Here is a 25187-nt window from a genome sequence, read left to right on the forward strand (position 1 = left end):
GTGACTGTGTTGAGAGGGGACCCCGATTAACTGTTACACCGCTGAATGGCATGTTGGGTACAGCTCGCTACAGTACATTCAAGAACAGATAAAGAAAGAGAAACCAGAGATGTTACACTGTAGCAAACCCAAACATTTCAAGCATCAGCGATGTAACTTTCGGAATGAACACTTTCGTTCCCGAAAATAGCCTGTTCCCAAATAGCTAGCTGTTAGCAAATGACGCATTCACTTTAGCATTGCTAGTGAACACACCTATGTCATGGCAGGTGTATTGCTCAGGACCGAAAGAAAGTGCAGTCTCAAGTGTTGTTGAGACTGTTACTGAGATGAGCAGTTCTCGAGAAAGCTGCAAGCAGCAATACCAGAGGCCAAGCAATCGGCCCATTCTAAACGGGCACTGCACTAGTTTTTTTAATAATACCACAGGGCTATCTGACAGCAAGGTAAAGCGGTGAAAATATTCCGAATATAAAGTACATTTAAACTTTTTTTTTTTTTTTAAGCGGGTCTTTTTTAAGGTGGCTAAAATACGTTTTTGCTGCTGACCCTGTCCACAGCAGTACAGTGCTTTGCAGTGTCGGTAATCCGTTTCTCCAAACTGGGGACATGCTGACTGCCATCTACTGTACAGGCTGTACTGTGCCTTTCTATTTTACCGGACAAAGTACTTTACAATTTGCCTCTCATTCACCCAATAACGCACACATTCATACACCGATGGTAGTGAGCTGCCATGCAAGTCGCTGCTGGGGTTCAGTGCCTTACTAATGGACACATTGACACACATTTGACATGCGGACAGGAGGAGCCAGGGATCTAACCGTCAATTAAAGGACAATGTATTAAAGGACAATTCACTCTACCTCCTGAGCCACAGCCATCCCATAAGGATAAGAACCTCATACAACCCCACTTCAAAAAATCCGAACTATCCCTTTAAGTGTGCTAGCAGTACAGTATTATATATCTCGGCAAAACATCCTAGTAGTGCCTGTGCAGGCAAGTTTCTATGTTCATACAAACAAATAGGACCATGTTTTGTGGTTTTATTTTTTTGTGGCTTTATGTGGAGGAAAAGCTTACATCGTCATTAGAAGCTAATCAGACACCTCATCAGCTCACAAACTGGCAAACATTGCAAAGAAATAAAACTTGTATGCCGTGACGAGTGCTTGGGAAACATTTTTACGATCTCTATACCCGGGAAGATGGCCATGTCTTTTACAATTCACCTCGTAGAGTGTGGTGCATAGGCTCACTCAACACATGCTCATAGTGTATAGCTGGCAGTGAGATCTGTATATATCATTCTCTATGAAATGTTGCATCATCTGTCATTTCTCGATGTTGAACGCACGCATTGTAGTTTATCATGAAAAGTTTACAGAAAGCAGCTCTGCAAAGGGTACTCTGGACCAGTGTGGAGGAAAAGCTTACACTTTGTTCTTTCCATATGCCTCATTTTAGTTGTGAGGGGGCCAGTGCAAGTCTTTGTGTTTAAGAGTGATGTTTATCAGGGGACAGATCCTGCTGGTATAATCATTACGAGGCTGAGAGAAATGTCTTACAGAGCACGTACATGTGTCTAATGGGAAACGTCAAAAGGTGCTCTGTCTTTTCTCACCACGTTCCAGAGAGGACATTTCCATACTTAAGCAACATGCCAAGGCAGTCCAAACCAGAATGGGAAGATTATCAGGAGAAAGATGAGGGTTTTATTCTAACTACAGAGTGAGATCAAACAGAAAAAAACAGAATCACTCAAGATAAGCACGGGAAACAACCCGGGAGCAAAGAAACAGATGTATGAGGTAATGTATCAATTACTTTACCAAAACATTCCGTAACCAGCCGCACATGTGTTCACTTTAAATAACAGGACTTTATGAAAGGTTAATACTTTTATTCACAACAGCATCTGATCCATGCAGTTAAAAATCATATAATCAGATCTGGTTATTAAACAAGCAACAATAAACCGACAATAGGGAGCTGTATATTGGTTTTGACGCATTAACATTTTTTAAAGCCGTCAAACTCACTTTTAGTTTTACTAAGTGTGTTGTGCAAAGAACATTAAGTCATCAGTCAAACCAACAACCTTTCCCTTCATAATGACAACAGCTAAGTTTCAACACTAGCAGTTTAGTCATTCATTAGTCATGTATCCCATCCAGATGTCTGGTGGAGGAAAGGCGGGGAGGAGGAGATAGCAGCAGGTGTAGATCTCTTTGAGCCCAGCTGAGCTCTAAAAGGCAGTGCTTAGCACCCACAGCTCCGTCATCTGGCCTCTCCCCTGTCTCCGCCAGCCTTTCGACAGCCCATTCCTCATCATTTACCCCTTTTTGGCAAAGCCCAGAGCCCTTCTAATGGGCCGCTCTGAATGCTTCCAGATGTTTGTTTATTTGTTGTGCAGCAACTATAAAACAGTTTACTCTTAGTTTGGATCTGTTCCCGTTGCTCTGTTTTTTTTGGGGGGGGGAGGCTGAGGGGAGTGCAGCAGGAGTTGCGGTTCAGATCACCCCGACAGCCGACAGCAAACCGCCAAACAAATGTGAGACAACCCATGGGTGTCGTCAGGAAGGTTTTTTTTGCTTTGAAGGCTGCTTTTCTCCTGGGATTTTAATAACAGTTGTGCACCATTTAAGATACATACATACAAATTAGCTGGAAGCAGGCCCAGAACAACAAGATTAAAAAGGCCCAGAGCTCATACTGTAAGGCAGATTTCAGGCATTTTTCCTTGTGTGTTTACTCTGCTGGTACAAAGATATCCCTTTCATTTACCGCTGTCACTGCTGAAAGATGGCCTACTCAAATTTATTCTGATTCCTGTAAAAAGAAGCCGGCATATCTATTGAAATATAAAGAGGAAATGAAAGGTATTTCATTAAAATCTTCTCTGTGTACATGGATATATCAATCAAGTCAGAAGCATCTTCTATACATACCTCTGAACTACAGTTATAATTAGATAAAAAAATAAACCTGTGAATCACACTTCAAAATGTGTCATCCTAATAAAATGACAAGGTGGTAATAAATAATCCAGCACATTGTTTTACATGTTGAAATGAATCATTATGGTAAGGCACAAGAACACAATATGTCATTGGCTGTGGCCTAATAGTATGGTATAGGCCAGTCTTCATGAAGACGCACAGTACTTTAGGCTGGGACTCCATTTTGGACTGTTAGATTTAGAGTTGAGTTGACAGTTGGACCAGTACTGAGAGTTAGAGCCAAGGTGACAGTAGTGGAGGATCCTCAGGCCCCTCTGCCAGACTACATACTCCACTCTGTGTCACGCCTTCACCAAGACACACTAGAGCCCCCACCGTCCTCCTTCACTTTGTCTTTTGTCTGTCTCTCTCTCATTTTTGTGTCTCGTCTTCTTTCACTGTTTAACACCAGTCCTTTTCCTCTCACCTTTATCTTTCCCTCTTGTTCTGTCTATCTATCTCTTGTCAGATCCGGTCTATGCAATCTTGATTTAGATTTCACTACCACAACAGCACTGCTTTCCTCCCTCCTCTCCACTTCACTGCCTTGTTTTGCTCCGTCTCCTCCAGGTTGACTCCTCCACCAACCAAGACAGGAGCTTATCCTGGAGTTCTGTCCTTGGTTTCCACCCCTCTCTCCCTGGGCAGTGACCTGCCAGCACTTCCCTCCTTTGGGAGCTCCTGGATGCTGTAATTACCTCTGGCACCCAGGCTCTGGGGCTTCCACACAGGTGACACAGTGAAAGGGCTGGGTGCAGGGGTTTGAAAGGAGGAAAGGGAGGTTCTTTCTAAGCAGGGACAGGGCAATGTCAGAAGTGTTACTGATCTGTCTGCAGGAGTCAGGATAAAACTATACAGCCTCCCTTGTACCCCCATTAAAAAAGGCAACTCCATTACCCCTTAAAAAAACTACTGTCACAATCACAAACTATATAATGTGTACTTCATCTGCTTACTAAGGTTGTAAAGATTTAGTAAATCCATGGTGTGTTTTATATATTGTTAAATGTCATAATAGAGTGTATTTTTAATACGGCAAAGTGTCTTTAATCTCATCTACTGAGTACGGTTTCTCTGCATTATAGCACAAAACAAAGGCAGAATAGCAAAAACAGGATATATGTCCTGTTTAGATTACCAGAGCACTGCACTTTTTCAACAGATTTTGAACAAATCATGCAGTACATTTTTTAATTCACCATACATATTGAAATGAGAGTGTTGCATTGAACTACATAAAATCGCTCAGCATATTGTTTCGCTATTCTTTATATCCTGAAATTAACTCAGTAAACGCTCAGTTGAATGGAATTACTGTCTGGAAAGCACTGCTTTGCCACAGCTTTGTTCTCTTTGAACGAGGAGTCCCTGTGACGGTCTCCAACGCATTAAGAAAACTCAAGCATGTTTAAAAAGTGTAAATAAAAGAAAAAAAAACACAACAAAGAGCTGGGGTAGGGGGTGGAGGTAGGGACATGAAGACGAGGTGAAGGGCGAAGATGAGGGGTGTGTTATCTAACACTGCAGCGCTGCGTCATAAAAAATAACAAATGGAGACTGTCACTGCTGCTCAAATCTTAGACGGAGGGGAAAATATTTCATGTCGGATCCTCTCACCTTTAAATGGACTGTTCTTCGCCCGGTCTGATTTTGACAAAGCACAGGGCTCTTCCTGTCCTAACATCAGGGGAGAGCTGCCACCATGCACGCTTTGATGACATAGACTGTTGACCTGTTGTGCTACCATACTGGTGGTCAGCCTATTACAAGTGGTTTGCATTGTGAAGACAGTGATGAATGCCTCAGGCATAAGAGATGAGTACAACCTCAGCTGAGAATATGCTACAAACGCAGGAGGTGGCCTGCACAATTCATTTAGAACATTGCATCTTTTTAATTAAAGTTATAGTGCATAGTTTCTTTCACCCCCATGAGAAATTCTAAGTAACGACAACAAAACTGTCGCCACGTCCACATGATACAAGCCTACGGGTTCTTGCCCCCACCCCTCCTCCACGCAGTTTCTAGTAGCCAAGGAGGACACAAAGGATTAAAAAAACATGATGGACTCTTCAGAAGAGGTAATTAACTTCACTTGAGTTTCTGCGTGGGAAAGTCACCAGAGGACACCAGTTTCTGAACATAGCCGTACTCAATATGAGGCCTAATCAATGTCTGGTATCAACAGACCAAGGATGCTTCTTCTTGTGTATATGCTGTGTCCTCCCACGTATACATTCAGATCAGAGTTAACCTAGATTACTCCAACTATTTATTCCCACTATCAACACATCACACAGATGAGATGAGATCAATAAGAATAGATGACATAACTTCAACTCAGTCTCAAGGCCAATGGATTCCCACTCTTGGTAGCTGTTAGGGTTATGACTTGTATTTACATAATACGTGGGCCTAGGTTTTGATTGAATGTATGATAATATATAGTGTTGCTTCTTGTTTACTTTGAAGAATATCTGTACAGATATATGTACAAACCACTTAACTGAAAAGGTTATGGTTCTTTCTTTTTTCCTTACCTTTGTGGTTCTCGGCATCTCTGGATCCTTGGGGTAGAGGAGTGTAGGGCAGTGGGTGACTCTCAGATCCAGCCTCATTAGTTGGCTAGGAGAAAAAAGACAAAAGACAAATAGAATTAATATTTTGAAGAAAAAAATGTTATGTTAAAGTATCACTGTAGCTGCCTGTGAGTGTCATAAATCCTTAAGGATTGGTACAGGAAATGTTGGAAACACTGCTCTGGTTTTATGACATAATGTGGCAGGTCATGTTTTATTACTTCTTGCGTGTTGTGGAGCTTCACTCCTGTCTTTGATGAACTGATCTACGACCTGGTTAGGGAGGAGAGGTCTTAATCTTCACTCAGCCATGACCTCTTGCAGTGGTCAACTAAAGGGTAGATGTCACTCACTCTGAGCAGCCAAATGTAGCATGATTATGTGAGGGTAGTACTCTCTACAGAGAGGGAATGCAATGTGCACTTATATATAAATAAATAAATCTTAATCTGGCTACCTTATTTAATGCCACAATTGAAATGTGAGGTTAATATGTGCAAAAATCCCTGGCTGTGAAACCAGAAAGAGCTTCGATTGTGAGCTAAGTCAGAGGTTCAGGCTAAAAGTGTGACAAATGTTGCTTTTAAGACAAAGAGAAAACAGAGGCCTGAATCTCAGAGCATGTTCCCAAACAGGTCAAGAGTTTCTTGTGTTGTTGTTCTTTCATGCACTTTCAAGGTCCAAAACATCCTCTTCCTTCCCTTAGCCTTTTAGCAAGCGGAGCAGGCAGTTTATCATGACACAGCGATATCCGATGCCTTTGCAGAAATACTTTCCTTTCCTGCAGGAAGGAATTCACTGGGTCTTTAATCATAGCAAGAGACTCAACTGACAAATACATATTAGAGATGGTTTGGAGCTGCATTTTTCCCCCTTTTATTGTTGTTCCTCTACATGCCCATGCATAACCTTGAGAAATGGAATGGCCTGCACTGTTAAATGGAACCATATTCTTCATGGGTAAAAAGAGCACTGTGAATTGAAAACGATCACATTATGTGCTTTGAGATAGCATCTCTGAAAGGCATTAAGGTCTGGCCAGCATGTGTGTCACATTGCACCAACTAGAAAAATGGCAAAATAAGCCTATTTTGAGACCTTACTACATATATGCTGGCGGATCATGATTTTGAAAGAAACGGCTTGGAATAGAAATATTGTTTTGACAGCAGACCTGCTGCCTCTGGAGTGGCTGAAACCTGTTTAGAAATATCACCGATCACTCACTGCTTATACGCTGTACTTGTATGGAATGTGTAATGCAAGAAGTAAAACAACCCAAAATAAGAACATACTGTGCTCTCAACACATCCCATTTGAGGAAAAACAATCAGGTATTCATACTCAGTTAGGTTTTTAACTTTCAGCACCGGCAGAATGGATATTGGAATAGGACAGAGAGATCCTGAACCAAAATTACTACCACCCATTCTATCTGCAAATCTGTCTCTTTATTGCTCTAATTTAGCATTTTGCTATTTCATTTTGAGGGTATACTTAATATTGGCTGTCATAATGAACATTAGGAGCTAACAGAGCACCTCATGCATTAAGACAGGAATTGTGAGCCCTCTCTATGTGATCTACCTCCATGCTCTTCTGAGCCACCGTGGAGTTGTGCCTCTGCTTGCCTCATTTCCTGGCCTGCTTGAAAGATCACAAGCCTGGGCCTCTTCTAGCCTGCTTGGCCCCAAAAAGCCCCTCCTAATCCTGCTGCTTGCTCACAATTAATCTTCCTATTTGCCACATTATTAACAGCACCACCCACAGACTATGTTAGGGGGTCGCTGCAGAAGAAGGAGAGGGAGGACTGCTGGGGTTAGCTGGATACTGGATAAAGCCTTGGGCTGGTTTTGGTCCTATGGGATGTCAGTCACCTTGATTTCAGTATCACCACCCACCCAGTCCCCGTTCTATGCATGACACCACAACTTCACCTCCTCAGTATCATGCCTGCTGATCAAACACCCAACCCATTCCACATCTGTGGTTGTCACTTCCCGTCCTATCCAGCACAACCATTTTAGGCCACCCACAGACATCAATCAGCCAGATTTCCCATGTCCTGATCCTCCTTTTTCTCCTCTCAGACCTTCCTCCGTGCCCCTCCACATCTGCACTCTTTTAATTTAGTGAATGACCTGTCCAGAGTATAAGAAGGCAGCAATGTTTATAATGAGAAAGCATGTGGAACAAATGAAGGAGACATTTCTCTTTTGTAATTGCTTTAAGAAGGACTGATGGATTGATGACTGACATTTTTACATATTATATACAAACAGGTTATACAGACAGGCTATAACAAGCACTAGTCTTCCCAAAATCTATGTGATGTTGTTGACACTGAATTGTCATAATAAACAGTGCTACCCGACTCTATAATATAATTAATAAAATCCAAAGATTGACATAAAAATTATTGACATTTAGCTATTTTTTAACTACCATATGACATTGCATAATTACTCCTCAGACAAAAATAAAAAAAAAAAGCTAGTGATCGTCGTATGATGTACTCACACATCACATTCCTTGTTTTCAAGACAAGTGCTTCATCTCTGCTCCTACTCTCTTTATTCCCCCTTTTCTGTAGCCTCTCTTTCTCTCCCTGTCTCCCTCTCTTGTTTTGTCTAGTTTTACCTACACTGAACAGAGGGAGGTGCTGCTGTGTCGTGTATTTAAGATGCTCCTGGACCCCCATTTCCGCTCTCTCTCCCTCTCTCTCAGTCTCTCTGCTGTCCAGATTAGTCTGCTCATCAAGCTGAGCATTGTTTTAATTTGCTGGGCCCGGAGCATATGCTGAGTGTTCACATCATTATTGTCTCCGTGCAATGTGAGTTATCACCACAGCTTATGATAATACGGCACAAATTTACAGGCTGGGGAGCACCATGGATTCTGTGATAATAAAGGGTGGACAGAGGGGAGTGGAAATAGGGAGAGAGAAATGAAGAAAGTGTGAGTGTGTGCGTGTGTGAGAGAGAGAGAGAGAGAGAGAGAGAGAGAGAAAGAGAGAGAGAGAGAGAGAGAGAGAGAAAGAGAGAGAGAGAGAGAGAGAAAGAGAGAGAGAGAGAGAGAGAGAGAGAGAGAGAGAGAGAGAGAAGGGTGGTGGCAGTGAGAGGAAGCGCTGTTGGATGTCATTATGAAAGATGATTCCTGTGCTGGATAATACATCACACCAATGCTGTCTGTCTTCTCCTTTTCTGTGTTGTTATGCGAACAAATGCTGATAAACCCAGAGGCAATAGTGATTATTACTTCCAACATCTTACCATGAAAGTGGGGAGCAGGAAGAGAGAGAGACAGGGGAGGCATGGAAAGACAAGAAAAGCTAAACACAAAGAGAGCCACATGGAGCACATAACCACCTCCACAGTGGGGTTCCTGAAAATATAAGATAGTGAGTCGGGGAAGGTTGACGCATATCGAGGTGTTTTTTAGATGCAACTGCAACAAAGTTTACAAAGTTTTGCAAGCTTGGCTGTCGAATTTCAAATCTTGATGGGTGTTATATTACAGTACATTACGCTGACATCAACTAATCTAAAAAGATTTCACTAGAATGTGATTATGATGTTGGCTGCCACAGTTTTATGTACAAAATTACATAAAGTAACTATTTTTCACCATGCTATAAACACTGCTTTTCTCTCTCGCAGCCTGGCTCTGGGGTCTCACCCTGACCGGCTCATCCTGACACAGGTGGTTCCTGCCTGGCCTCACCTCACCTCCCTCCTTAAGACTGACCAGCAATACAATCTAATTACAGCCGCGCTACAGAGGGAGACCAGTGTAAACACAAGCCCTTTTTATCTCCTTATACATCTGGACAAGTAGACAAAGTGCTAAAAGGAAATAAATGTGGCCTGACAGCCACATCAAAGAGTTCAGCCAGAGGCTTACTGCTACTTAGGGCACAGGAATGTTGTTGCTAAGCATCAGCCCGCAACCTATCAGGGTGCAAAGAGGGCCCTGTCCTGCCTTAGAGAGGGAAAAGGGGAAAAGAGAGAAAGGAAGAGGAGAGAGAGGGAGGGAGGGTGAGGGGAGGGGGGGCTGACATTGAGGGGAGGCTAGGGACTCAAGGAGATTTTTGTAGCTTAAAGCAACTGTTGGAAGAAACAAGCCTTCTGTTTTGTTTTCTCTTGACACCATTTCTGCTTTTTGTGCTTGCAAAAGACATGTATAAAAATGTCTTTTGATATGTTTTCTCTTTGGGTCTATATCAAAATATTTCTTTTGTGTCTGTGCATGGAACTTTTTTTTCACATCTTGTCTCTGTAAACTGGTGCTGCTTTCTGATCATGTTGGAGATCAGAGGAGACACAACTTGTGAACTTATTTAAGTCAACATTTAATGCTGGCATGACACGTTTATTTCTTCACTAGATAGATTTTTTTTATGATCCATGTGTCAAACTTCTGAAGTTAGGGGGTTACGAACAATACAACACTTTCAGAAATAAACAATGAAAAAACGAAGTAGCGCTAGCTTGCAGCATCTTGCGACATGTAATGGCAATAATGAAATGAGAAATGCTCTAACTCACTACCAGAGATTGAATATACCCCCAAGATACATGTACACACACATGACTTTTGTGCACAATTCAGTTTTTTTAAATATATATTTATATATAATATTTATATTCATGTTAAATCGTTTATGTAAAATCGTTTAAATGCATATTTTGCAAGAAACAATCACAAGTGGCATGGTGAAAGGTAGTACACTATTTTATTAATTTTATGTTTCTTTTTTTTAATATCTGACCTTAATGACAGTGGCTTAGGGGAGAAGAGAAAATATTATAACGGGTTTTAAATTGCTGTTGTGTGCATGAAAAGCATTAATTCTGTTTTCTTAGGTAATGGCAGGGGTAAGAACATTTGAAGTAATGATGCCTGCACTTGTGGATAGTACAGCAGTCTTTTTCTCAGCGGGAAGACTGCTGAGCATGTGTTTAATGATTTACCAGTTCTATTCCAATGAACTTGCTCCGAGTAAATGTATCATATGATCACTGATCACAAGAACAAATGTTCCGAAGTTTCGCTCTGGGCACAGGGCACACAGAGCCAACCAGCAACAGTGAACATTGCCGTTTTGTGTACAGGTACTGTAAGTGTCAGACAGGCAAAGGCTGAGAGCTGCTGGACGTTAATCATCCATAGCGATGACTCATAGATGGTAATAAGGCTGTATTTGTTTTTAGGTGGAAATCTAAAAAGCCATTCGACCTTTACTATAGTGTCTTGCAGAATCAGTGTAGGTGATCTAAAGCGGAAATGTAAGCCTACATTACAGGTATGCAGTAAAATTAGCTTGAGGCTATTTCTTATTTTGGTCTAGTATGACCTTTCCATTGGCATAGATTCTGAAGCTATGAAGACAAAAAAGAATTACAAAATGTTGTATATATTAGTTAAAACAATGATTACTGTGTCTTATTCAAACTTTTATAAAACACATAACTGATTTTTTAAATATATTTTCAAACAATTTCTTTTATCTCTAAAACAGGAGAAAAAGGGAAGATGTGAATGTTCTGTTTTACCTGTGACAAAAATCATCTTTGTCAGTTTTGCCTTATTTAACTGGTGCAGAAAAAAAATATTTTCATCTTTCCTACACAACCTACAAAAACACATACACAAAACCACAGCAACTAAGGAGTGTGACATATCATGAGGCTTTCTGTTCTGATTAGGGGCTGTAGCTAACGTCAGGGCTGTTTTCTAGAGTGTAGGATGTTTAATAATTGAAGACTCTGGGAGCGGGCCTGTCACACCAGCTTGTCTAGAATGTTTCCTATGCAATTAGACGCTGAGAGACATTTGAAGAGGACCCACAAAAAGAGCCACAAAAAGTGACATGTGAACTTAAAGGAAATTAGCTCTTCACACGAGTGAAATGTGAAGGTTACTTAGCAATGCTTAACTCAGACTGTGGCTGTGTGAAGTGTGTGTTTGACTCAGCCTCGCTACGAAGACTGTGCTTTTCTTTACTTTGAGCCGGCTTCAGTCAGTAAGATCACAGACAGAATGAAAACTAATTTAGACTCAAGGCATACGAGAAGAAAAAAGAGGGGGAAAAGACCTGAGATACATCGAAATAATGAGATCTCTTGATGTTTTCTGGGAAGATATGGGATGATACAGACAGAAGCACAACTCACATCTTCACCCATGGACACACACACACACACACACACACACACACACACACACACACACACACACACACACACACACACACACACACACACGGAACATTTAACCAAAACTTCAATACTCACACTTTTGCACTCATATTAAAAAGCTCACACACACACACACACACACATTATTTGAATGCATGAAACACTAATGCACATGTACTTACATGCTCACTTACCTTCACACACAAACTGATTTGTTTATTAGTACAGATGTAGACTTGTATGATGTATATACAGCCCAACCACAGTTATTGAAATTTAAGAACTCTGACCTTGACTCAATGCAAAATGTTCAGTGGTATAAAATCTTTATATTATATTTATTTGGAATTTGAACTCATTTGTTTGTGTATTTACAACTAATTCTTTTAGCATGTAAAGGTCACAAAACCACATATATAGTGATGATAATTAAGCTATTGAAAATGAAGACTCCTTTTTATTTCCATTTGAAAATATAACATGACAAACTGTAAACACAAATGATTAATATGCTCACTATCCATCTCCGCTCGCCTCCAATCCCCGACAACCTTTCGAAAGAAATTTCCCCCATCCACATCTCTGAGTTCCACATTGCAGTGATAACACTGTCATCTTCCACACCTATCATAAGTCACAGGCAAACGACCCAGATCCTCCGTCGCGAGACAGAACCCTCTGCGGGCCTGTAAGCTGTATCATTACACCATGTCATCTTTATGGCACGGAGAAAAGCCCAGCTCTCTAATTACACTCTGCCTACTCCATTTACCCAGACAGGAACAGAGCAGCAGGCAAACAATGCATTCAAAATGGAGTGCTTCCCCCTGCTCTATGGATGCCCGTGTTGTTCTGCCGGTGGCCGTCGTTGTCCCCTGGTTGTTGTTGTTGTTCTGCTAAAAGCTGTGGAGGAGAGATAGCAGAGGGCCCACGCCACTGTGCTTTCCCCTTTTCGACACCCCCCCCCCCACACACACACACACACACACACACACACACACCTCCTCTGTTCTTCAACCCTTTCCTTTAGAAGGACTTATGAAGGTGAGTGGCTGTGTGACAGGCCAGGAATAAAAGAGACAAACCAGGGATAAAAATTAAATAAAAAGTAGCTGTCTTAAACAGTAATTGCACTCCTTTGCTGAGCATGCTTTCAGATATATAAACCTGATTTACTGTCGGCGTTGCTGCCACAAATCAGAGGGCCCTCTGAGAAACACTTGTGCTATGAAATTGTTTAATCTCATCAAGTTCTGCTTTCACAGCAGGCCATAAATCACATAGTCTTTGTTATCATAGACCTCCATGAGCGCCTCTGAGGCAGGCAATGGATCGTGGGTATATATAATCTTGACTGCGCAAACAGCAGGGTCTGAGCAGCCTGAAATACTTTCATATTAGCCGCGGTGCAGCTGGCGGAAAACTAGCCCCCTGATGGATATCTCATTTCCTGCGTTCTGCATCTATTTCGAGCAAATTATTACTGCATAAATATCTTGTCAACAGAAACGGCCAATTAATTAAGTTAAAAATGCACTCGTGATCACATCTACACACCAAACAGGAGAGCCGGGGCAATTTTCCACCAAGTGAATTTACCGCAGGGGTCACTGTAACGGATGATTTTAAACTTTGTCATAAAGTCTCAGACAGGCCAATACCTACACAGGAGCTGCGATGCTGGCTAACCCACGACATATTTGCATAAAGTATATTTATGCGAAAATTCTGGAGGACGACAGCCAGGGCGAGAAAATAAAGTTTACAACTACAGAACAAAATGTCCGCCAACCTCTGCCTCTCTAGTATTTCATCAAAGACATGCACGGAGGATTGGATAGAGATCATATAAGCACCTTTTGCCATTTAAGATACAAAATATACACATTTAACAGAGCTCGCAATCTGAATGAATTATTCATAATGTATGAGGGGTTGGGCGTTTGTGGGGGTGGGGGTTGTTTATTCAGCTTGGGCCGTTTATCAGACAGTGAGGATCCCACGGCGGGGATGAGCTTGGAGATTTATCTGTGTTTGGGCTCCAAAGCAGATAAATCAAAGGGTGTAATCATGCTCTGAGTGGTCCAGCTGTGACCCTGTAGTGAACTAATGACACAGGGATGTCTAAGCCCCTTTTCCTGTTCCTGGGTTAGGCCCTTAAGGTTAGTCCCCTGTCAGACAGCAAGCCAAAGAAAGCCACGGCTGCAAACAAAAACCAAGGGGAAACTTAAGGTCCTTCATGTCCCTTTGTCCTGTTTACACAACACCACCAAGCAGGATTGTTCACCCACTACTAAAAATAACAGAGTTGGAAAAAAGTAACAGCAGAAGGCTACTGTATAACAATGTTTGTTCAAACAATAGCAATGAGTATCAATTGCAGGTATACACATAGCGAGTTCACGAGCTGATATTCACAACAGTCCATGTAAAAGATACTGCTGTTTGGCTGAGGATGTCTCCCATTCCCTCCCAGAGCAAAGGCTTTCTCCTGTACTGAGCCGGCTCTGATTTATCATGTCTTCTGCTAGCAGGCTGTCCGCTGATTAAGCCAGTGGAACTTTGTTTCACTCTCCTCTCTCTTTAATCTGTCTCTCAGCGAGATAAATTAGCCAGTGCCGTGCCAGCTCCTGCTCTCTTTACTTCCCTCCCTCCGTCTCTTCCTCTCTCTCTGCTTTTCTCTCTGTTTATCTTTTCTGTCTGTCACACACTGAGAAGAGAGCAGACACATCTGCTCCTACGCTGCTGCAGGAGATAGGGCTGGGCTACATCCCTGGTCAGATTTAGCTAAGAGTGTCTGTGAGTGAGAACGAGAGAATGAGTGTGTTTTTCCTCTCTTTTTCTCTCCTTGACAACATTCTGTCAAACAATCTCCCTCTCCTTGGCTGGGATTATGCTCTTTGTTGTTAGCTAATAAATCAAAGAGTATTTATGATCTGCAATCCCTATTGTTAGTCTTTTAATAGCGACACGTTTGTGGGTGAATTAAAGCAGGGTTTTATTCACTAGGCTGTGGGCCAAAGTGAGACCTGTGTGCCTCTGCCTGTGAAAGTTTTCCCTTCTCCACTCTTGCCTGGGTGGTAAATCACACTCATTGTCAGGCAGTGCTAAGTTAGTGTGCGTCATTGGGGAGAGCAGGAAGCACTGGGCATAATTCTGTCCATCAGTTTAATTTATTGTATCGGTAGCTTTGTAATCTCCGCCCCATAAATTACAGGGGCTGACAGACAAGAATTTGGTTTTAACGGCAGTGTTCATCAGGATTTTGGCCGGCTAAGGAACTTATTTCTCTTTTGGCTTTCTGCTCTCATATTCAGCCATGATGGAAATCAAAACCTCTCAGTGTAAGGGTGAGGATACTGTGTTTTTGCCTAAGCTATTTTTCCAATTAAAATACAAACATAATATTTGTGTCAGGTTTCCATTATTACAGAGTCAAAAAAGGGGAAGAAAGATGAAGAGAGAAAAGGAAAGAGAGGGAAGAGGAGGTTCAAGGACATGACCTTGTTTGCAGGTTTTATTTCAGGTGAAATTTAAAGCCTAATACAAGGGCACTGCTTTGCAGATAGTGCACTTGACTCCCCTTCCATGCCAGTGAATATAAATCAGGCGAGGCATCTCAATGCTAGGCCTGACTTCTAGAGGCCAACAAATCTTTAACATGAGATTAAGGCCTCAGTGGAGTCATCTATCTTTGGGTGATGGAAGAAAATATCAGAGCTCTCTATGGGCAATATGATTTCACTGAGTCAGGACTGATGTGTACTAGAATGTACAAAATGCCATGTGTAATGGTCGACAATTCATTATTCACATAAACTTCCTATAGTTAGGATGACTAGATGGCAACAAACCATTTCAAAATCATTAGCTAATTTTGGAAAAAACAACTATGCATGTAATAATATTAAATAACAAACAATCTATATAGAAATATTTATATTTTCTTCACAAAAAAAGGAGGATAACACCTAGAATTATAACTATAAACCTATTCTATTTTCTAAAGTTAGTAAGCAAGACAAAAAACAGAACTAGACTGAACATTAGACATGTGTTATAGGTGTTTTCACTTAATTGTAGTAAATGTAAATGGTGTCAGCTGCTATGTGTCGACAACAAAGAAGGCAGACCAAAGCAAAGCTGCCAATTACCCTATAAAACATGCATATCTTCCAAAGCATGGGTCTCCTTTGTGGGTTTAACCTACCAAAAGCAACGGGCGGTTTACAAGATGCTCGCTTAGTGGATACAATTGTGCTTAACATGAAAGGGTACGCAGACTGTGAAGACCTAACAAAGAACCATATCTCCCTGTAGCCTTTTCAACGCACTGCATTTACATATCAAGCCACTAGCCTGATATGTAAACACATTCCATCAGATGCCGCCATCGCAGCCAATGAGAGCCATTTCAATCCTCCTATAGCTCGCACACTGTGTAGCCTTAGACAAAGGGAAAGAGGCCTGAAAGAGACATCTCATGTCATCACCCAAGAGAGATAATGGAATGGTTATACATCCTTGATCACAGACACTCTCACGGCATCTTGCTCTCTTTTTCACTTATTCTTTGTCTCAGTGCTCTTAAAGTCTCTCTATCGCTCTCCCTCTCTCTCACACACTCACTCACACACACACACACACACACACACACAGTAAGTAAAAAATTCCAGCACACTTCAGTGCGATAGCCCCTCTTCTCTTTCAGGGTTTCATCTCAATAGCTTTTTTTATCTGAGGACTTCAATTTGCAAGCCTAGCTGGAAGGCAGCTCCTCCTGATATGTTAATTGCAGGGTACTTAAGCGCTAAAAGATTAACATAAAACCCTTTGGAAACAAGCTAATAGTTTATGATAATTCGTGCATGGCCTTTGTCTGTCTATCATTACATTGCCTCTAGCTGTAATTGTATCAAGGGGCTGTAAAATATCATTTAAGCAAGTTCACTTTCAGATAATTAATAGTAGAAACTGGATTATTCAATTGAGCCACACTTGCACCATTAACAATATGGCAACTAAGCTATAATTAAAGTATTTTATTTTATTAACCAATTCATAACGTTGTGCAAATGATGACACAGAAAGGTTTTTTTTCTCTCGCAGGAGCAGTGTCACCAGGGCAATTACAGCAACACCGGGTTGTCTCCTCAGTTAGCCAAGCTGATTGAAGCTTTTGAATTAGCAGGTGGGTGCATGGCTAGCATACCTCCCACACAGGGAGACGGCACACATGCTTAAGACTTGTACACCAGTGCAAGGAATTTGCTGAGCTGACAGATCGGAATTTGTGCTGTTTGCCAGGACCGAGAGATTTAGATTGAGACAAAGGTTTTAACCTGGATTTGAACCTGCGCTGGGTGAGATGAAAAGATCACTGCGGGACGATCTTACTCAGAAACACCTCGCAGCTCAGAGACTGAAATAATGCCATGCTGTTGGTATGTGCAGTGACAGTGGGTATCTTGATTAAAATAATAAAAATGTACCATCATATCTATAATATATTTGCCAAGCAGTTATTAGTTGAGTATGTAAAAAGTCAATTCTCAGTCTACATGTGAAATTAAGCATGACTGTGGTCTAGGGTGTAACGGCTGATGCAGGCATGCTTGTACAATGTATGTATACTGTGCTTGTGTGTGAATATATTTGTGTTTGATAGAGACACATTTGCCCCATCTCTCTCACACACACACACACACACACACACACACACACACACACACACACTTTCTCCTCCAGACACACCATCCCTCTCATGAATAATACAAAAACTCCTTTCACCAAACAGTTCAAATAGCTATTCATTCATCTGCATACCTGAAGTCTTGCAAAATGATTGGCCCACCATTACCACTGGAAAAAAAGAAGACAGAAATGTTCCCCAAACAATTTGCTTCAAACTGAGACAGGAATGATTCTGTTCTTTTCAACGACAGAGACAGGCCCCTATGCATAATGATGTTAGCGTAATGGGGTGACAGATAGACTAGGAGACCATGACATTAGCATGAGAAACGCACCAGTGAGCAGCCGCTCAACTGTGGTCTCAGAGGGCCCTCAGACATACACTCTGAACATCGTTTGTCTCACAGCTCTACGAGCCTGACAAATGAAGACATGCCATGTTTTATGCTAGGCAATATACCATTCCACTTTAGCAAACACATGACTTAATGACAGAGGGAAACCTGTCTCTGCATAACACAAACCCACTATCTCCTGTCTTATTAGTGATGAATAACCTCATTCAAGGTTGGATGGAGAGCAGGGATATAGTCTCCGCCTTCAGGAGATAGGATGACAATACTAGAGGTTAGCCAAATTAAATAATGCAAAGCAATAACTAATTAAGTAGTATGTCTTTGGACAGAGCCTTTTTCAACTGGGTGCATTCTGAGAGTAAACTAAAACCACAGCTTTACTCGGTAAAGATTTGACCTACAGTAAAAGCTATTCCTAGGCCTAATAAACTTAAGGCAAGCATGACAGTCAGGCAGTGAACACCACTGCAGGGCTTTATATCTTCATGAGTGTGACAAATTCACAATCTCACCTTTAGGAACTAAAATTACAACCACACATTTGTTTTACTGAGTGTGAAGAGACATAGGAAGACATTGGAAGGCCAATCAGCACTACACACTGAAAAAAAGAGACTACTCTAAAATCTAATCTCAGAAACCAGAGCAGGCTACAAAGAATTTCACATGGCCTTTACCAGTGTAGCTGTCAGAGTTTGTTAAGGCTAACAATATGTTTTTATAAAACTGGGGAAGTTTCTCAAAGCTTGAGGAATATAATCATATGTTTATAAGAAGTAATGCGATAGGTATAACATGCTGTCAAAATCTAGATGTTGCAGACATGAGCCACAGCCTTAAAATTGTAGAGCTCTGACAGCCCAGCCGTCCACAGCACGGCACTGTCGAAGGGTGAATGCCTCCTGTAAACATTTATCTTCCTTGTGAGTGTGTGTCTGTGTGTGGTACGGCCTGGCGACAGGAGCTTCTCTGAGGCTTTATCTGCGGCATGACAAGACAACCTGTAATATACGAGCATCTGGAGCTCCTCTTCAAACACAGCCTTATCTCACGCCAAACATTCCCCGAGGCCAGAGAAGAGCAAGAGTGGCCCAGACCAGACCAGACAAGACCTCACACTGTCTTCCACCCAACCCGTGAGCCGAGTGCCGGGCGCACAAGCTGGGAACAGTCCATCAAAGTGCATCCATGTGTGTTTACAGGGAGTGCTCTATGAGCGCAGCCACGACCGCTGAGAACAACAGTGTGACATTACAGTGACGGAAATCATCTGCTCAGAGTTTTTCTTCCGTCCTGCTAATCGGGCTAGAGGTTAATGGTGTTGCACTCAACACAAATGGACAAGATCCTTCTTCATCCACTGACTTGAACATAAATGTTGAGACTAGAACTAAACACCCATCACTCATGTTGCTGTTTGGGGGAATTTATTTTACATCAATCTTAAGAAAAATAGTGAAGGCCATTACAGATCTTTCAGAGCGCAACTTGAATGAGCTACATGCTATGACTTTCAAAGTGACTGATAGCAGTGTTCCTAGGTTGCAACAAAATCTTTAAAACAACTTTATCAAGACCACTATGTTGTTAGACGAGCGGTTAAAATCACACAGAACCACTTTCTGAAATTGTATCCTATATCCTTAAAACGTGCAGACATTAAAACAAATATGGTGTGTTTCATTTCCCTAACAATCTTTCTCTCAACAGAATCACTCTAGTGTGTGAAGAGAGAGCAGCTCAGTTAGGAAGCTGCATTCTTTTCTCTGTGTTGTGTGCTCTGCTCGGACCGCTGCCTTCAGCCAGCCTATGGGGGGGATGTAGACATGCCCCTCTCTGGGGCCTGTACATATGGCCTGTGCCTCACTTCAAAGAGAGGGCATAAGGGCAGAATACTCCCCCCCAACTCAGATCCATTCAGCTCACAGCTGATTCCTCTGTGTGTGTGAATGTTTATGTGTGTCTCACTTTGACTCTCTCTGGGCCCCTCTAGCTTTCATTGCAGACCGCTTTCTAACCTCGTCTTATTTATTTTTTTCTTCTGGAAGATGGATAAAAGAAGACATGGGAGTACAACCCATGGCTTGTGTGTGGATGAGCACATTTGTGTGTCTTTCTTTGATGTCTGATAATGATGGGCAATACCGTGCAATCTCTAAACATGCTGACACACGAGCACACTGTGATTCACAGCTTAATGCAAAGCTTACTGAGTGATATTACTGTGAAACAGGAGCAAAAATCACAACAATGGGTTGCATGCTGACCTCCACATACCTTGTGACTGATTGAAAAAAAAAAAAGACAGTGGGAAAAAAAGACAAAAAGAAACATAAGTGTGCGAGAGAGAGGAAGTGCATTTGAAAAGGAGAGTGAACACCAAAAAGAGAAGCTGAGCTCAGTGGCTGTGGCACGGGGAGGTCTGGCCTTTACAAATCCCTTCTTTTTTGATCTCTTCATCCAGATGAAAGAACAGCGACAGGCAGGATTATGTGGGACAATTGCGCTTTCTCCCCAAAAACCTGACTTGATCGGCTTTTATGAGAGCTCTAATCATTTTCAATTAAGCACATTTTCTGACATCCCGTAATAGCTACAGTGCTGGTCTTAAACTCTCCAGCCGCCCCAGCGCTCTCCTGCTGCTCAATTTTTTTGCTAAGCTTCTCATTCTCAGACAGTGTGCCTGTAGTGTCTGCTGCAAATCTGAATGGGCCTGAACTGCAACTTGTTGTTAAGGTGCCAACTAACCCATTTACCAGATGCTTGACAAGGATGTTATTTGGCGCTTTGATTGAATGTGCTTTTGTGTCAGTAATGCATTGAATTAGTGTTGTTTGTTTGTGGAAGCCCCTGGGATCCTTTTCAGTGTCAATACTATTTTTGTGGGGTTTTGAGGGGTTCCTTTTGGTATGATAATCAATTTGTAATCCAACTACTATGGAACACAAGGAATTATAACTAACGTCCTTTTCACAAATCAACTGGTTTGCAAAATGATTAATCCTGACATTAATCCTGGTAAGAGTGCACGACAAGATCTTCAAACACAGCCTGTTAAGACATGAACTGTATTTGTAATGTCACGATGATTTCATCCATGACAGCTTAGTTGCCCTCTGTTCATTTATCAGGTGCTTAATTCCAGTCAAACATTGGAGCATGGTGTCTCTTGAGGGACTTGAGGTCTCAAGGACTTGACTGAGACAGACGGCACCATTAGCAGGCCCTGGACAAGCCCCAACCCTGACAACCACTCACAGCTGGCAATGGCAGGCACAGGAATGGGGTTCCTATTCTTTAGTTTAGCCACAGAGAAGTGAAACAAATGTCCATCACTCACTCACTCAGTACCCAGAATGGACGGCTGGCGTTTTTTGAGGCCAAACAAGTGAAGGATGGAGATACAGAGGAAAAAACGATTCAGTCAGAAGTGAAACAAATTGATTTGACAGCAAGGGAGCTGGTGGCTTCCACTCAGATGTTACAGGGCGATATGAAAAGTTACCAGACTTAAGAAGATGATACAAGAATCCAGATGAAAGATAAAATAAAAGGCAAACCCAAAGTAATCTGATTAGAATCACAGAATACAGTTATCCTTGTTTTAGATATTAGTAACACACACTCATACAGCTGTGCACAAAATGCATGCCAAATTCCATACTGTATGCTATTTTTATAAGGTAGTTATTATATGCTATTAAATATATATCTTTAGTATACTTTTTAACCAGAGTTCCACTGGGGGTGATCGCAGGTGAGTGCAAAATGAATGGGACTCTATGGAGCTAGACTGCTAAATGTGTCTCTTTCGCCTGATTGTCTTTGAGAAATCTCAGATTTGATTGTAGTTTTTGCAAGTTCAACATGGATTATAGGTTGAAAATTGAACGAACGAGTACTTATATCCTTTTGATTTCTTACAGGTTGAGTCGTTGTTGCCCATAACACGCTAGCATTCTGCTAATGAATGCTGATTGGTCAGTGAAGGACTGTTTACGATCGGATATCCCGCTTGACTGCATCCGAAGCAGAACCAGAACGTCAGAGTGAATATTTCGGCGTGGTCTTTAAAACATTAGCAAACCTCTTTCTAGCACGTGTATTAACAGGGAGAGGCTAACCTGTCAGCTGTGTTGTCGATGCTTCGAGAGAACAAAGGAAGCGACTCAGAGCTTGTCGTAAAGCAGTATCTCTGGCCGTATATGTGTATGACGTCATTGACATTTTAAAAGGCTTTTTAGAACAAAAAAGCCACTTTAAAAAAATCTAACACTCAGCAGTGTGTATTTTCTTAGCCTCCCCTTTCGAATGCAACATTCAAATTACTAGACAAAAAATGATATCCTGAGAAAAGTGGATTTTGAGGGGTATAGCTCCATAGAGTCCCATTCATTCTGCACTGGCCTGTGAGCGCCCCCTATATGGAACTCTGGTGGCACTGCAACCAGTTCAGAAGCCGGAAGCGTCGAGAGAGTGAAACTTCTTCCTTTATTAGAAATTCTTTGACCTACTGTACATATGCCAATCAAACGGTCAATGTGTCCAAAACTCATACTACAAACTAATTGTACACAGTATGTTCTATATAGTAATATTTATAGTACGCTGTTGATGTAGTTAGTATATGAAAAAAAGCCACAAACTTGTACTTGTACTAAACTTGTTTTGTACTAACAGGAAATAATACAAAACATGCACAGATGGACATCAATCAAACTGAAACTTTAGCATGCCACTGATAGTTAAACTTCACAAAGAGAGCAGAGGGCCGTGACAAAGCGTTAGTATTTGATGATTTGGGGAACAATCTGTGGGAGCCATGTGGAGGCAATTCCAGACCACTTTTTCAGTATTTCGAGTACAGCACCTTTAAAATTAAGCAATCTTGATAGGTAGAGGGCAAAGTGTTTTTCAATTATTTAATACTTAATTAACATCGACCCCAATGAATTTTTTTTTTCCACCTGTGAGCAGTTTCTAGATGTTGTTTAGCTTGCATTATGGAAAAAAAAATCAAGCAGATTTAGTATGCATACTGACATTTTTAGAATACTGAATTTTGTCTCTTTCGGAGTGAACATAATCAAAACAGGGATTGAATTATTATGTATCATTATTATATTTAAAACATAACCCTAACAATCCTAAACACACACACACACACACACACACACACACACACACACACACACACACACATTTATTTAGCATAGTATTGAGTCATGTCTGTCTGCCAGTGGATGTCTGTCATTATCAGCTTTGATAATGTCTAATAGTGCCTTCAATAGAGAACCCTACCAGGATGAGTATGTTTCCCCAGCTCTCTGCAGCTCATTGGCTGGGGCCTCTTCTTCTAATCACCTTTCATTACAGCCTTCTGATCCCCAGCTTTCCTTTGTACATTGCACTTCATCGTCTTTATTTTCCACTCTAATTGCATGTGAAAGATGCCCCCTTTGATTCTAGCTGCATGCCAAAGTGCTATCAGGGAGAGACTGTCGAAAAGTGTCATGTGTGTCTGTCTACTTGGGAGGATGAGGGAGCCGCATAGTCACCTGCTGAGGACAAACCAGTTTCTCCCCGAGATATGACGTATCTATCACCAGCTCAGAGGATATCAATGCTGTCTGTCAACATAATAGCAAAGGGTAGGGGGTAACAGGATTGGAGAGGGGAGGGGTGAAAGGAAAAACATGGAGATAGGTGCTTTGAATTGCGCACTTATAGCAAAGCACTCAGTTGTGTGTGTCTTTTATTTTCCGAGCAACGCGACCCTGATGCACCAGCCTTGTCAGTGTGGCTTGTTTTTACCCATTCTCTTTTGATTCTTGTCTAAAATTAAAATAAAACTTTTCTCCGGTGCCTTTTCTTTCTTTTTTTTCAAATGCCATCATTTGCTGCTGTTCAGTGGAGGTTGTGTACCCACCATGTTAGGCTTGTTCACTGTCAGTGTTTAACCTTTTCAATATGATGTCTCTAAGACCTTTGGTGGCCACTGTATGGTTATAGAACGGCTTATTTTCTGCAGGTTTTATATCCCGGTTCCTCTGCAAGAACTCGTTACATGCATGACCCCCCCTTTGAGCAGGAGAATATACTGCACATGAGGCACAATTAGATCATTTTGTGGCTCACCCTTTGAAGAAGTATCACTCTAACAAGGGTCTTATTTTGGTAACAAATTCATGGAAGGGCTCTTGAGTGGCCTGATAGCTGTTCATTGTTAAGCTAGTGTTCCAGGATGGGGAGGCTGGTGCAGGAGAGACACAGAAAGACCTCACTCTGACAGAATCTAATCAAGAGTTGTCCTAACATATTACTACTGACTTAAGCTCTATATTTTCCCCCAGTTAAGTTTCACTCACTCAGAATCAAAATAAGCAGGGAGACAGAGACGAGGGGGAAAAACGGGACATATAGGGAAGATTAGGTGATGGTGATGAAAAAAAACACATATCCCTTTCTGACTGAAATGGAAGACTACTTCCAGCTCCAATTTCGGCATATGCCAGGGTGAGCTGCAGAAAGATAAATGAGCTCTCCAGTACCAAGAGGAAACTGATTCTTTATCTGGCACGGCACTATTTACTGACATTAAGAATGATAATATCCATCAGCAAGCTGTCAGCAACCCAAGTGGGCTGAGAGGAGAACAAAGGTGCCACTGTCTCTCTTTTGATACGTTTACAAGGAGATGTTGATGTACCTGCCATTCAGGTGCAAATAATGTCATCAACACACACCCAGATCAGGGCCTGCTGCTCCACCTTAGTGATGAGTAAAACTGCCCAGGGCCTACTGCCCAGGGCCCTTTCCAAAAGATAGCGTTCACAGTTAGGATAAATAAACCTGACGGGTTAATGAGCTGGCAATCAACACAACAAGAAGAGCAGCAGAGCACCAACATGTCTGCACTCCTCGTCTCCCTGTGAAATATAGCTGTGGGTAACAGATTTTTTCCTACCTTTAGTGGTGATGAGCAGGAGAAAACACATGGCAACAGCATCAGGGAAGCGTCTGTGTAATTACTTTTGGCCATCTTTCAAACCTTTCTCTCGCAGGAGAGAGATGTGTGACAACATATGACAAGAAAGCCAACAGGCTTTCCATACAGAATAGTGGAATCCATCATCACCGAGGCAGACACACCTGTCTGGCTTTGAGAACAATGCCACACTGCCTATTTATTAGGTGCCAGAAAAGTTTATGTTTGTTCGGTGACAGTGACGGCAACTTGATCCTTTTCATTTTTGGAAGGGGGATCTCAAGCTTTGGGGAAAGGAGGGAGGAGGGGAAAGTCTGACTCACATATTTTCCTCTCTCGGTGGTGCACAGTGAGTTCTCTTTCTT

General features: G+C 41.8%; 1 protein-coding gene across 1 annotated transcript in view; it reads right to left on the bottom strand.

Annotated features, from left to right (window-relative positions):
* The window catches only part of lrmda (leucine rich melanocyte differentiation associated), a 212019-nt gene that overhangs the window by 20474 nt on the left and 166358 nt on the right, over positions 1–25187 (bottom strand). The window contains exon 6 of the mRNA XM_078273595.1: positions 5546–5630. Coding sequence (XP_078129721.1) covers positions 5546–5630 — 85 coding nt within the window. The remainder of the gene's footprint in view (positions 1–5545; positions 5631–25187) is intronic.

The sequence above is a fragment of the Sander vitreus genome, chromosome 17, assembly GCF_031162955.1.
Source record: "Sander vitreus isolate 19-12246 chromosome 17, sanVit1, whole genome shotgun sequence".
NCBI classification, from domain to species: domain Eukaryota; kingdom Metazoa; phylum Chordata; class Actinopteri; order Perciformes; family Percidae; genus Sander; species Sander vitreus.